The sequence below is a fragment of the Synchiropus splendidus genome, chromosome 1 (assembly GCF_027744825.2).
Source record: "Synchiropus splendidus isolate RoL2022-P1 chromosome 1, RoL_Sspl_1.0, whole genome shotgun sequence".
Classification (NCBI taxonomy): Eukaryota; Metazoa; Chordata; class Actinopteri; order Syngnathiformes; family Callionymidae; genus Synchiropus; species Synchiropus splendidus.
In genome coordinates this window covers 66,265,581-66,280,934 of record NC_071334.1, presented here as the reverse complement: position 1 = coordinate 66,280,934, position 15,354 = coordinate 66,265,581, and the positions used below count along the sequence as shown (strand labels likewise).

The following is a 15,354-nucleotide window of genomic DNA, read 5'->3' as shown; positions in this document are numbered from 1 at the left end:
GTGATGTTGTGGCTAAATGTTGTTCAGACAAATGAAAAAAACAAAAAACTAAACAGTTGCGATACATCATAACTAACACTTAAGTGTTCTTTGTGTTGTATGGCATCATGTGGTTAATAAGCAAATAATAAAATGTATTATAATGGCCATTCTTTTCTGACCATTGTTCTGCTTGGACAAAATAATGATGTGTTGAAACACATGACGCGATACGTCATAATTATATACATAATACTCCAGTACACGTGTGTATATTTGAAAGCTATACATAATATAGTCGATATACATCAATCAGTGTGTATACAGTGGTAAATATTCACTGTTTTATTTGTTATTCTTCTTATTATAATCATTTCACCCTGATTAAAATTGACCAAAAAAATATTACAAGTGGACATGACTAAAATGTGCCGAATACCATTGAGTATTTTCGTCCAAAAGACGAGAGAACTAAGACTAAAACTGAAATGTCCACACTGCTAGTGGCCTGGCGCGTTAACTGGAGACAACTTGTCGTTGTCTTCGCTCGTCAATGTCTACAGCAACACTGCCATCTGGTGGCTGTCAAAGCGTATGTAGATCCGAAGGTTATTAGTGGATAAGTGTGCGTTTGAGAATTCGTGTGTATGTATTCGCCATTGAGTAAAGCGGACAAAGACAACTGTCTCTTTTGTTTTTGTTTAGCGAATGAAAATGATATACTTGCAAACACACATTCATTTGTGAAAAAAAACAAAAAAACAATGATTAAAAAAACAAAAAATGTAAATTACATTTACAATTGTGCAACTGATTGACTAATTATAGATCAATATCTGTGCATTTATATTATATAAATATATAAATATTTGTGATACAAATATAACATCACCCATATTATGAAACGATCATTCGGAAGACCTCTTATTTTGGAGGTGTCTAGAGGGAAGCGTTGCACTTCCTGTTTCGCTTGACGGCTGTGTTTTTCCCAGCCACTTCGCTGCGCTGCGGCCATTTCCTCCGTCTCTGCTCTCGTTTCCTGCTTGTGCTGCTTGACAGAAGTGTCTTCCGTCTCTGACAAGACTCAACAGAGGCTCGGCTCCGCTTCACTACCCCCGGCTGGCCCCCCTGCCAGCTGAAACCCGTCGGGATGGATCCAGCAAGCCGATATCAAGTGGTGAGTGACGGGATCACGACACCGTGTGATCCGCGGGCCTCGTCGTCCGATCAAGGCCTCCGTCCACTCTGTTACATACAGGTCTCTGTGCACACCATGTTGACGTTCTGTAATCCCCCTGCCTCGGATTTGTGTTTTGTTCGAAAGCGACCGAGACGAGGGGGGTTTTCACGTCATCATGTGACCCGTCACAACAAGTCATTACGACGTCATTACACGATTGCTAACGCAATTAGCTGCCCAATAACTGTCGATGACTCACAACATTCTAAATCGTTAATTCATTCTGTGGGTGGTTCAGTTGATCATATCTGCTCATCGAGTATAAAGACTCGACTTTTGTCGAAAGCCAATGCGGCTTTGAAAACTGAAGAAATGACATGCAAATATTAGCACACTACTGTAATATGAGCTCGGAGCAGATCACATTTTGCTGCTTGACTTTCATTTACATAAACCCCATAATCCCCCTAACAGACTTCACAATATCTGTGCCATTACAAACCTATTGCTTCGACTGTATTTGGTTCACAAAGATGACGCTTGGTTAACTGTGAGACACTTGGTGAAGAGCCGCTGTTTCTGAAGATGTTTACAATCCAGGACACCACCGAAGAGACAAGTGGGATTACAAGTGAACTCTGGTTTGGGAATGTCTTCGATTACCTTGACAATGCAGGGGAAAGGAAGTCGAAATAAATAACAATTACGACATTCTATTCTATTGTTATAAATTCTAAATTCATGATCATATAATGGCAACCAAGGGTGCTTGTTTGATTCCTCATACATTTATGAACTGTGAACTGTATGTAGAAACACTGATTTTCAAATAGTGTTTTTTTATTGCCTGAAAAAAGGCAGATCTTATCTTAAATTTGTAGACAAAATAGATTTTCATGCGTAAAGACAGAGCGAGTGGCGTGATCTCTGCCCAAATCGTGTTTTAATCCCTGTGGTTGTTCCAGCTCAGAGGTTTTGACGTCATCTTTTATGAAAAAAACCTCTATCTCGACTTGTAAAGATCCTCCCCGGGGTAAAGAACAAAATTATGCACAGCAGAATCTAACAAAGCTCTGATTATTCGTCTGCTCAACACGTTGTTCTGGATTTAATCTCAGCCGTCTTTTGAAAATGATGCTGGCGCTCGTACATCTGGTGGAATATTTGGGAGTCAGGAGGCGGCTTGTGGCTGGGAGGTGTTACGTAATGGAGTGGGGAGCGTGGGAGCTCCGTCCTTGATCCTGAGTCTTCAGCTGCTCACACTCACTCCCTTCCTGCTCTGAGTCACCTGAACGCCCGGCTGATGTTTCACTTGTTTGGACACCGTGGCACATTGCCGGAAACGGCTTAAAATTCTCCGCCGAAACAACCCAAATAGTGAATGCTTATAAAGGGTTATAAAACCAACCTGAAAACAAAGCCAGCTGTTGTATTGGTTTTTGTAAATAATGGCGACACTGAGGGAGTATGTTTACTGACTCACTTTGTTCTCTGGTTCCACTTCTACATGGTTTATAAGAGGGGGTTTTGTTAGCGGTTTTTGTCCCGACAGATTATAAACAAAGTGAAGCAAATGTTTCAGCAGAATCCTACACAGATGAACACTAGTGCTGAATGATGATACATGAATCCAATATTAGTTGTAACTCATATTTAAGTAGAAATCACATTCAACTTTAGTTTGTGCTCCTATGTATTATACTTAGACTCAAATATTTTCAGTTTCAAAGTTGCTACAAATGATTTGGGCCCAGAAGAGCCCAGATGTGAGTCCTTTAGTTATGATTTTTTTCAGGATTTTCTGTTAAAAACACGCCTAAATGCACCATCAGCCTGTCTATTTCCATGTTATGTTTTTGCATTGTTGTCTTCTACTCTCCTGCTTTTTGTCTTGGACTATCTTGATTGTGCTGTGACAGAATCTGTGTGTGTGTGCTGCGTTGATATAACTACAGACAGGATGCAATGCGATTGACCCGGTTACCGGAAATGAGGCAACAGGTTTACGTAAACTTGCTGTGGTTCACAGTATATCTCCGAGTACTGCATGTACCATGAGCCTCAGCTGGTGTCATCCTGCAGTTATCATGTATTACTTAGACTTATTACCTTTTTTTGCAATGAAAATCTGAATGAATGAAAGCACTGAACAATCAGATTTTTGTTTTCTGATCCGTATTGAGATGGGACATTTCTCATTTCATCAGGTTCTTGGTAGTAAAGGGCTCCTCGTGTTAGTGCTGTTGAACTCCCCAGTCATCATCGTGTTAAGTTTGGTTTTCATCAGATAAAAAAATCAATCAGACACAGTTTTTTCACTGCCTGAAGTGGCCATTGTTGTTCGTGTTTACACTAGTCAGTTTTTAGGTAGCATGAGACCGTTCACCTCATGACCTCATGTATTGTCTTAGCTCCACCCACTTCCCAGCTAGCACACGGCGGTCGCTGAGTAGGTGTTCTTTTTCAATGAGAAAAACTTTTGAGTAGTTCATATTTTTGCATCAAAACCATCCCTGCCAACAATGAGAAGAACACAGTATAAGATCCCTGTGGTCATGTGTTGTGTGACCTCAGCTAAGGTCTCACAAATGCTCCCCAAACACTCACAGCTGGACTGTAATTTAAGATGGTGTTGAGCTTGACAGAGCGATGACAGGAAGTGTGTACGTGAATGTGTCAGCTGTGGTGGGCCCACTTGTTTACTTGTGTATCACGTATCCAGAGACATTCTTGTTGACATGGTGGTTGTTTAATAGGGACTTGGGGGAGGAGAAACAGTACTCGTGCAAAATGTTTGTCAAAGACGATGAACAGTTCTTGAAGAATATAAACTCGGCTACAAGGCACAGCATCAGTTGAGGAGGAGGTGGGACATACAGCTGGTATGTGAGATGAGTGTCTGAATCACAGCCGAACAATTTAAACACGTTTGGTGCACAATATCAATCAGAGGTCAGCTATTTTGTTCATATCACGTTGACCGGTTCCTCCTTCACTGCAGCTGCACAATGAAGACGACCCCTCAGAGGTCTCCTCCAGCGAGCAGCAGCCGTCCACTTCTGCCCAAGCCCAGGCTGGACCGTCCCAGGACCCGAGCCAGGGCCACACCTGCTCGCCCTCAACATCTGCATGCAGGACTCAGGCGGAAGCGGAGGCTCCTCCTCCTCCGTACGCCTCCATTGACCTGGGAGCCACCGCGGCGGTCCCTGGTGAGGACTGACGTCATTCACATTTTAACCGTGGCCATCTTTCCAAATGTTTCATGTCCCGCAGAAACCAGTTTCCAGGCTGACTTCCCAGTGCCTCCGCCATACAGCGTCGCCACCTCCCTGCCCACCTACGATGAAGCAGAGAAGGCCAAAGCTGCTGCCATGGCCGCCTCCACTGTGGAGGTGATTCCACGGGTGAGGACTCTTTATATGTCAGCGATGAAGAACTTATTATAAATTATTGTATGTTGAATCATCTCTTCAACACTCTCCAACTAAGGTAGTCATGCGACAAAGCTCATTTGTCTGATAATGCTGCAACAAGGAAATGACTTCATATCACGAAACATAAAACTTAAATGAATAAATCAGAGCCAATAGTGACGCAACTGCAGATTATGGTTTCTGTTCTAGAGAGCCATATAGTGATAAGCCTCCTTTTACAGGGAGCTGATGGTCTATGGTGAGTCAACATATCTGTTAAGTGCTGCCCTTTGACTGGCGCTGTCAGCAAGGGAGTATTTAGTCGAACAAGTGGACACATTTCTGTTCAGATTTTTAACTGTCTTTCTTGTGTATGTTTAATAAAAAAATAAAAATAAATCCAATCTGTCAAAGGAAGGGTTCTCCTGGCACTATGGTCCTTACACTGGGATTTTGATCTCCTCTGTGCTAGGATTTCTCCTTCGGCCGAAATGACCTCCGCTGGTCTGAGTCGATATAGATGATAAAAAGCAACCATGGGCGAAATGAATACCTGGCCGAATGAGTTTGTTTTGCAAGGGTTTCTTTGTTTCTGGCAGTCATCGGAGAAGAGAATGAAGAGTTTGTTTTGTATAATTATCTTATTATTATATGCAGGTAACAAGCTACAAATTACCAAAGCTTTTTCAAAGCCTGCTTTTTTATAACCCCCTCAGTGTTGTCTCTGTAGGCCCTGAAATGAAACACATTATTATTGTTTTTTTTTTTTATATTTGTGTTGTTAACTGCCTGTTTAATCGTAAGCCACACACGCAGCTATCACCAGATCCATGTTTTTGAAATTGTTGTCGACTATCTGTCACATATTCCTTTGGTTAGAGCTATAGATAACTATCATAAGATAAGTCCATGGCATTAGCACATTACCACGGTCATCTTAAACCATTATCGGCACAAGCATGTTATGCATGCTGTTGTCTTGATAAAGCTACATTTCCGCAGAGAAGAATGACCATTTTGTGACCTTAACTTAGTAAAACCATAAAATGGATGTAACACAATGGTTATCATAACATTAAATCTCCATAAACAAAGTAAATAGTTACATGTTGGCTAGCGTTCATAGCGGTTTTGGGCCCCATTTTGATTTGCTGAAAATGCACAGTACATTCAGGGCATCCCTTAATGTTATTCAATGTTGACACAATACTGTATCAATTATAAAAAACAGAGGTGCAAGCAACAGCTCTCAAGTTGCGACACGCGCATTTGATCGGTCGATGTGGCATAGTTGAACGCTGTTATTGGTGCGTTGTCTGCCGCTGCTATTGTGAATCTTCCTGGTGATATTTTATCCAGACTCAAATAAAAATAAAAATCCTAACGTTTGACTCTGAAGTAGTAGAGACTGACCTATCAGTTTTCCCTACCGATATTTGTCCAATAGCGCCCTCTTCTGTTTAGAATATAGCCTGCTGCTTACCCGTGCCTTAGGCAAATGGCAAGTTCACTTCATTCCTGCCGTTTGTCAAAAATCTTTCTGTTTAATTATGTTTCCATCAGTGATAGATTAATATCTACTTTTGTCCCTTAATCTAAGCCACTGAGTGGCTGAGTTGTAATTTTCTTAACAAACCGATTCAGCCTAATTTCGATCAATATCTCAAAATGCAGGAAATAGAGTTTGGCGGGGGCCTTCTCATTTGAACATTTCCAGCGGTTGGGGGAGGCCCCTGCACTCCCTTAGAGGCCTATTGTCTTCCGCCACACCGTATGTAGTCACCAAATACAAATTGTGTTAACTGGAAGCCTGCGTACTGTGATACTGAACATGGTGTTTTCCAACCTCTGCATTTTTTAACTTTCCTAGTCAGGATCTGTTCATATTGTCATGTTACTTTTTGGTGTCATGTCTTATTCAATTGTTTTTTTTTGTACCTTGTTGTAATTATTGAACATGCTTTCTTTCTTCCTCAGAATAATATCTGGGATCAAACCTATTACACTTTCTTAAAGACCAAACTTGCCAATCTCAGTGTCACATATCAAAGGTGAATTACACCCAGTGAGTCGTTGGCTGACTATAAGTAGCTGTTATAATGCCCCCGAAACATGGAAGTATAGTCTCTGTTTGACTCACATCAGGTGCAAGTTCATGTTTAAGATTTCTACGGTATCTTTGTATTGAAGGACGACGAGTTCCCTCCTCGAGATGATTTCAGCGACGCAGATCAGCTGAGAGTCGGGAATGACGGGATCTTCATGCTGGCCTTTTTCAGTGAGTATAAACCATTTCCAAGTGAAACAAAACTAAGTGCTTGCTGAAGTGTGCTCAGTTACAACTTACTGTATGTGAGAGGTCACGAAAGGAGTGTTGAAACGAACGCAAATTCACTCTCTGCGGGGAAGGTCACGCCGTGTTGAACAAACAATGTTTAACCTTGGACGCTGGATAGGAGAAGCCACAGTATTAAAACTAGGGAGTTGTCGAGTCAACCAGAGTGTCTAGTTGTTAACATTGCTGTGTTTTAAACCTCACTGTAGACTTTTATTTTAGCGTGGCAGTCAATTACTTCTGTCCTTTATTTGGGATAATAAAACTGTTGCTGGTCATTTTAGTTTTTTTCTCTCAAATGTGTCTTTATCCTGACATGAAATCTGCTTGTGATATTCAGTTCCGGAGAGCAGCAGGCTCTTGTTGTTCCTTCTGCTGGCAGGATATGCAGGTCTCAATAACATGATAGCTGAAGAACACTGGGAGGGAATACGGCTGGGAACACAAAACATTGGAGGTGAAAGAAAGGTTTGTGCTGCAGAATGAAGGTAAACCTCTATGAAACCAAATACCTGCAGTTGATGACAGGTTACAGACAGCAGGTTTTAAATCTGCATGTTACTCAGGGCCATCATGACATTGTCTCTTGCTTAGCTGAATAACTCTGAAGTTTCACCATCTAATATCTGTTGGTGACCAATTCACTGTCACCATGTCACTGCCACCTGAAGTGTGGAAGGGCCGAGGACCATGTTCTCATTTTCACTGGCCACTAGATGGCACTAGATCGGCTCTGTAGTCATTTTCTTTAACCATCTATTTCAATGAATTCGCACTACATTTTTCAACCAGCGGTGCAATTTGCTGAGCTCTTTAAATGAGGACACTGTTTGACTGTTGCATAACCACCAGATGTGTCTGCACTTTTTAAAGCAGTCACTCCAGGAAGTTCACCATGCAGCTCTGTGATGGACGGGTGGTTTGCAGGCTGGTCAATTTAGCAGGGAAAGACTCTCTCATGAATAAGCGTTGGTTTGATGAAAGTCCCACTGAGACTGTTGAGTTTGAAATCCACTTTCATTGGATGCACTTTGATTTAACGGCTTAAATATTAGTGCTGATTCAGGGTTCTTGTTCCAGCTGTGGAGAAGTTCTAATGTGTTTTTATATTTTGAAGATTACACAGATAAAAATGAAAGTTTCTCACAGGGAACGTCGTAAGTGAACAATTAATAATAATAAATGGCATTTTTTATGATTTATGAAGGGGTTGACCGTGAAAGTAAACATCCAAATTCAATACTTCTGTGCCTCTTTCTTTGTCGGAGTCCAGTCCCTGAATGTTCTTATTGGTGGTACATGGCTGTGTCTGATCCAACAGGTAGACAAATGTATCATCAGAAATAAATATATTTGTAGACTTGCGATTTACAAAGCAAAAATCTACTAGAAACCAGTCGACAATCGAGCAAGTGGAGGTTATTAAAGTGAATATTTAGTGACAATACCAAAAAAGTGATGCAGGTAGGGGCAAATGCTTCAAGAAGAAAACCAATCTGTCCTGAGGTGTGTGTCAGCTTTGTAGAGCATCATTCATGGCAGGGGTCCCTGACCTTTTTGGCCCCATGGACCCCTTTATTCTATGCATTATTTTCATGGTTTAGCCTCTGAGGTGTGGCAGGCATATAGACATGAAAAATGTAAATTGAAAAATGAAATTCTGCTTTGTCACCACACGTTTTACAGAACAGACGTGGAGCACAAGAGACACTTGTTGTGACAAACCTGTATTTTAGCCATGACTTGGGGCGTTGACTGTTGAAAGAAGCTGTCCTTTTCTTGAAGGTTGTATGTCCCCCTTCTGGCTCCTCAGTTGGTCTCTCTCTCTCCCTTAGCTGAGAACAGTAGTGACATTTTTCATAGGTCTGGCCAGGGTGAGACGATTACACCCCCTAACCGCCCAACAATAACAAAGGACCTTACAACTTAGAAAAAGTAAAAGAGAAGAAATTAAATGAGAAATAAATGTTAAAGAATGACATTGAAGAAATTGCATAAAAATAAAAAACATAAGCAAAATGTGAAATGTGAAAATTATCATAACAGCAGAGGATTTCTATGTAGCATAATATTTTACCTCACACAACGTGCAATATTTGAAAAACGGTGAAGGTCTAGCTTTTGAGCGGTGCCATTTAGAGGTTCTTGCGCCGATATTAAAGTAGATTTTATGCATCTAAAGACCTGTTTCAGGCCTAAACAAAGAAAAATAACATGAAAATAAAAAACAACATCTGTTGTGCAACTCAATGGCCTTGTAGAAAGAAAGTAAAAAAAAATCTGCACTGGCCTGAATCCTCTTCCGAAACGTTGTACTCCATGCTCTAATAGACATTTTGGGGATGCACAATGTCTCACTTTAAATGCTTCCTCTTCCATCAACGTATTGCTGAATTTGCACGTTGGACCACTTCCAGAGATGATCATGTAATGGTGATGCGCAGCCCAATGAACGATGGAGAGTTCTTTGTCTGACGCCAAAGACTGTCTGCACTGTTAACAGGCTGCATCCTGACCTTTACACACTGCAAGTCAGATAAAATTGACAGAAGGGTTTTCCAGGCTAACAGTCTATGATCGGAATCTGTCATGATGTCAACTTTGAAGAAGATGAAAATAAAATAGTTCTGAAGCTGGGCCTTTAATATTCAGGCTCAATAACCAGACATTGCAGTGTGAGCTTTTCTGTTCAAAATAGTGAGTTTTCATTTGACCCTTTAAAAAAAAATCTATTGAGTGTTTTGGTGCACATAAATCCTGTTTAAAGAAAATGTTGATGAAAGCAAATAGTCATGTCTTCATTTTATTGACCTACATGTTTATTAAAAGACATCTCTTATGTTGCAAGAGTGTTCTTTATAACAGCTGTTCACCTTTTGTTATATTTGGGTTCTTTGCACAAAATTGTGCTTTCTCCTGAATTGTCAGGTTTTTTTTCTTTCTTTTTAGGACTGTTTCACATACAGAAGTGGTTGGTTGCACTTTGCACAAACTAAGCACACTAGCCTCAAAAATGCATGTAAATTTGTGTCAAAAACAAAATTGTGATTGTCATGGTAAAAATCATCATGAGATATTTTTGCCATTTCACCCACCCCATTCTGATGGAAACTTCCTCTAAATGAAAGACAATTTAAGACCTGAATTATCTGGGATTTAATTTGAAACTTTTTTATGACCTGTCTCCAAGACCTGTCTCTTTCTCCTCGTCGTTTTTGATGCTCATAACCGATACCACGGAAGGTATGTCACATTTTCATTCTGTGAAGCCTTGTGTACTGGAACTAGGCCGGCGGTTGGAGATTTCTCTGTTTTGAAGCTACACACAAAGAGACATATGCTAAAATGAGCCATCGATTATCGCCAGATTTTTTCAATGACATATTTCACTTTGATATGTCAAAAAGTTTTAGCTTAAAAATGGCTGGAGATAAAGGCTCGCGGTAAATAAGAATTGAGTTTGGAACCTGATTTGTATCGTGACATCACTTGGCTTTGGCCTTGGTGAATTACAGACTTTTACAGAAGTTTACCTAATGCAATGAACGTACTTCTCCTCATCTCTCAGACAACAAGGATGATGATGGCTCGGCATCATGAGTGTTGTTAACAGTGAAACCGTGACCCCCACTGTTGTTATTCTTCTTCCATCTACTCCATCCGTGTTTGAAAATGTGGGCCCTAACGTGATACTATGGGGAGGAGCAGGATAATTATATAGAGCGAGGATCTGATGCCAGTGCAGCAAAAGGAAAAACAAATGAAAAGGAGTTGCGTGTTAGGGTCGTAGCGATGATTCACTCATATCATGTTTCTTAACAACTCCTCTCCTCTGTTCCTCCAGTGGCGTTCCTGTTCAACTGGATTGGTTTCTGCTTGTCCTTCTGTCTGACCAACACAATTGCAGGACGCTACGGCGCCATCTGCGGGTTTGGCCTCTCACTTATCAAGTGGATTCTCATCGTCAGGGTATGACATTGACCTTATGACACGGCGGCCCAAGACCGTCCGAACTCTGCTATATCCCTGTTCTCTGTGTTCAGTTTTCCGATTACTTCACCGGCTACTTCAACGGTCAGTACTGGCTGTGGTGGATCTTCCTGCTGCTAGGTAAGACTCGCTCCCCTCCCTCACTCCGTTTGTGTTTGACAGAAAGCGATTGGCTGATTTCCCCCCTACGCAGGTCTGCTGCTGTTCTTCAGAGGTTTTGTCAACTACCTAAAAGTACGCAACATGTCAGAGAACATGGCCACTTCACATCGAACGCGCCTCTTCTTCCTCTATTGAAAAGGTATGGTCTCTCATAGGGCTGCAAGGATTAGTTGAGGTCATCCATAACCTTGACACGTGGTGTTATTGTTTGTGTAAACACACACAGGCTGCAGGATGGGCATCTAGAACCGGTTGTTATTCAGAAGCTGTGAGAAATTATAACATATATGTTCATTTCGACTCCTCGCTCCTGGCTCTTCGTCGCCACCTCCGGCTGACCGCAGCAGTCACAGTCACTGAGGAGTTGGTGCGGGTGGTGTGTACAAAAGTGCGTCTTTAGTACGACCAAACTCCTTCGACACCATCACAGAATAATCTAAGAGTGTTGGTCTATGACACCACACACCCTCACGCTAACAGCAAGCATGTGGGCTACGACGGAGCTAGCTGTTGTAAGAGGGGATTGGTTTGTTTTTAATGATGTCACACACGCCACATATGCACTACTACAGAATCTAAGGGTGTGTAAGGGAGCTACACTGAGCGCATTGTTTTAGATTATCGTTCAAATAAGAGCATGTTAGTCAGTAATTTTATATGAGATTCATATATGATCATTGATGATTTTAAATTATTCTCAAGGTCCAGTAAGGACCTCCATTTTAAAGAACTGGAGCTCTCTGTCAACTGTTTCATGGTCTATGCTTCACAGGGTTGATACATGTTCCTACATTATATGTCCGTAATGTAATGTACTTGTTTAGAAATGCATGGTGTCGGAGTATCACAGTGAGAATGATTTCACAGTTGAGATTATTTAAGCCACTCTGGGTTAAACTGAAATTCCAAATGGGTCCAAACAAAGGTTATCATGATTAATGGTGACTAATCGAAAAGAGTTAGTTGCAGCCCAGGTCTCTTATTTGAAGTAGGCCTGCAACTACCAAGTGTTTCGGTAGAAGACTAGTCCACATCGTATGTGCATTGACGATCGCGTCAGCTGTAGTGGTGTGAATGGATTTTTTTTAACAATGTGTGTAAATTGCTGCAATGGCTTGCACAGTTTAATGTTGTTTTTAAACTTTATAGTTGAATATATATAGTTATAGAGGGGTAAAGTTGATGAACCATACGATGAAGTTGTGGGAAAGAGTAGTGGAAAGTAGACGACGGGCAGAAGTGACCAACAGTTGGGCCACATGCCAAAAAAAAGAGCACCACAGATGCAGTGTTTGCTTTGAGGATGTTCATGTAGAACTACTGAGAAGGTCAGAAGAGATTGGAGATTTGAATTTCATTGTTCAAATGTGGTGTGCAAGTTATGTTTCCCATGGCCTCAGCCATTACTGCAGATTGTGCCAAGGAGTAATGGCATCATGACCCGTCGACTCATGAACCTATATCGATAATATATACAGGAGTAAACTTGATGAGTGGTTGCAGACCTAATAAGAAGGCACATCTCCACAGGTTCCCCACATGGCCAACACCATTCCTCTCCAATGTGAAGTCCCTTCTCTCCTCCCTTGAATGATCTGTCCCTGGAGTTTCTGCAGTGAAGAGGTGAAATGGAGTGGCTGAAGGAGAGAAGGTGAAAGACCCAAGACATCAAACTACTTTTGGTTGAGCAGGAACGCGATTCATATGTGCATGGACATCTTAATAATGTCAAGTTTTGCACTTTTCCATATATTTTCCATGACATGAAATAGTTTTAATCAGCAGTGCACGCTTTATGAAGACAAACAGAAATATAAACAACATCGCAACAGAGCTCGACAGGGCAAAGTCACAGAGTGCAAAAACCGCAATGCATTGTGGGCTTTGGGGTCAATGGTAAGGTGCGTTTACAACCGTGACACCAGCTCTCTGCGCCGTGCTTCTGTTAAAGTTCATTTGTTAAATGTTGATCATGGTGCAAACTTGTTGTGTTATTTAACTGACTGCTTCGGGAAGAAAAAGAACATAGGTTTGCGAACCCATTTTTCCGAAGTGGAAGAAATGCCAAGGACTTGGTTACGGAAGTTGCAAAGATGCGCTGAATTGCCTTTCGATGCAAGCACTCAACACATGGTTGTGTTATCTGCATTTCCAGACTGGAAAGCTTGAATGAACCAGGTCTGAATCAAAGCACGTGTTCAGCTGTTTCACAAGTAGCACTTAAAAATGCTGCTGGTGCCAGCGAAGCTAGCAACAAACAAAGGCAACGTAGATCATCTCTCTTCAAACACAGGAGAGTGGTTTGGATTTCACGGACTCAATGAAATTAACCGTCGAAGCAAGTGTTGTTTCGGAAGTAGCATACGCAAATGCAATGCCTACCGCGTCTACTCATTCATTTTAAGTTCACTTCGTAGTTGACCGCATGCGGATCAGTACCGTTGTGTTCTGATCCTATGTGTCAGGTTTGTCTCGGCTTGGTCCATCGTTTTCTTTTTTTTTTTTGTTGCTTCACACCGCATTCCACGGTGAATGTAAACAAACACTGTTGACCGTAAACATGGTTACCACGACCCACAATGCATTGCCAAATCATGTGACCTTTCAAACTGGCACCCCATGGTCTCTTCCGACTTTGACAGCTAGCTTTTACACACCAAGTCCTGAAAATTCAAGTCGACCATTTTTGGTAGCAGATCATATAGCGAGTACAATTTGGGTCATACCATCCATCCAGCAAACCAATCTGTTTTTGAACAAAAAGTAATAAAATAGCACAAACTGTATTTGATCCGTACAAATGTCGAAGCTGCTCGAACTTGTGATGACCAGAAACAGTACCCTCCGATGGCGAAATCATTATTACAATATTCTAAAATCTTGTTTCTGACCTATGCAGCTACTTTTTTGTTCATGTATAATTTGACAAATGTCAGAGGGCTTGTTTAGAGTTAGAGTAAATATAACGCATTGCTTTTGTCTGCATATAAAGTGGATGCTCTGTTCAAAACTGGGAATGCACTGGACACAGTCGTGAAGTTCAGCCCAAGAAAATCATGTCTTTAGCCGCCATCTGGTCACAGTTAATGTCTGTTGGAAGAAACACAATCTCATTTTGAAGGTACAGCTGCAGATTTATTTGACGCCATTCATCTCATTAACCTCAAACCCGGCACAAATTGTTTTGTTTTTTTTTTTTGCTCCCTTGTCCAGTGCGTTCCCAAACAAAGCTGAACAAATGGCCAAAAATGTTATTGCAAGTCACATGCGAGTGTGACTGGATTGAGCGGCGTCATGTTTGTGTAGAGCGTTTGCTTCAGCAGCATATCCTGCGGCGACATCGGCGTTGCTGCTGCAGACGGGTGCAACACAACTCGGAGTCTTATGCAATGTAGTTTAGCAACTACGACAACACTTGTGAATGTGCTGTAGTAATAACAACAGTGAAATAGCTCTGTAGTGTAGTGCGTCAAACGGTGACATCAGCCCGAGGTGACGTGGTCGTTGATATTTCTAGCAAAGTGTGAACACAGAGGTCAGCAATACATCAAGTGTCAGCAGGTGTGCATGTTCTGCATGATGTAAAGACGCATCTCTCCAGTCAATGAACCGTCGTCGACAGCAGAGAGCAACTGACCGCAACAGCTCTTGCCAATTTACCATGTTTGCACTTTGAATTGTACAGAATAACTTGTGAATGTTGTTCACAAAATGAGCTGACTGGAATTCTTAATTGTCCTGAAACTATTTTTTTTTCCTTTTTTTTTGCCTTGTTTGCACTTTTTACAGCCAAGTAAACTGTGACAGCTTTGGTGTTGCCAAACTTTTTTTTTTTAAATGCTGTTTTGTACAGGGTTGGAGTCACACTTGACCCTGCGACAAGCGAAACGAAAATCTCAATTAACTCTGCGGTGAGTGAGTGGGGTGAAGTTACATATTTGTATATACTGATGGGAAGTAAATAAAGACGGCGGCTATGCTTATATAAATATTATTTTTTTGCCCATAACACAACTTTTCAGTCTCAATGCATCTATTGTAATTTAATTGACAATTGCAAAGACAGCCAATAAAGTCCAAGCGCCTGCCACTGAAGTGTTGGTCTCTTTTGTTCCCCCCCTTTGAGAGATAGCTTTCAGCATGTACCTTCTTGAGGTAACTTGCATCTTGAGGCCCAGGCGCTCAGCAGCCTTTTGACTGCCACTGTCTGTCCCTGCAAGCACAATAGGAAATACATCCAATTTTACAACACGCCATTCCAGTGTCTCATATGGGTCTTTAAAATGCTGAACACA

At 41.4% G+C, this 15,354-nt stretch overlaps 1 protein-coding gene across 1 annotated transcript; it reads left to right on the top strand.

The window, feature by feature from the left end:
- Window positions 1-941: 941 nt before the first annotated feature.
- Window positions 942-15,154, top strand: ndfip2 (Nedd4 family interacting protein 2). The gene is made up of 8 exons (XM_053879298.1): window positions 942-1,156; window positions 4,161-4,368; window positions 4,433-4,563; window positions 6,763-6,850; window positions 10,752-10,876; window positions 10,951-11,017; window positions 11,091-11,198; window positions 12,590-15,154. Exons 1-7 carry the CDS (start codon window positions 1,130-1,132, stop codon window positions 11,192-11,194), a joined length of 750 nt encoding a protein of 249 aa, XP_053735273.1. The 5' UTR covers window positions 942-1,129; the 3' UTR covers window positions 11,195-11,198; window positions 12,590-15,154.
- Window positions 15,155-15,354: the final 200 nt, after the last annotated feature.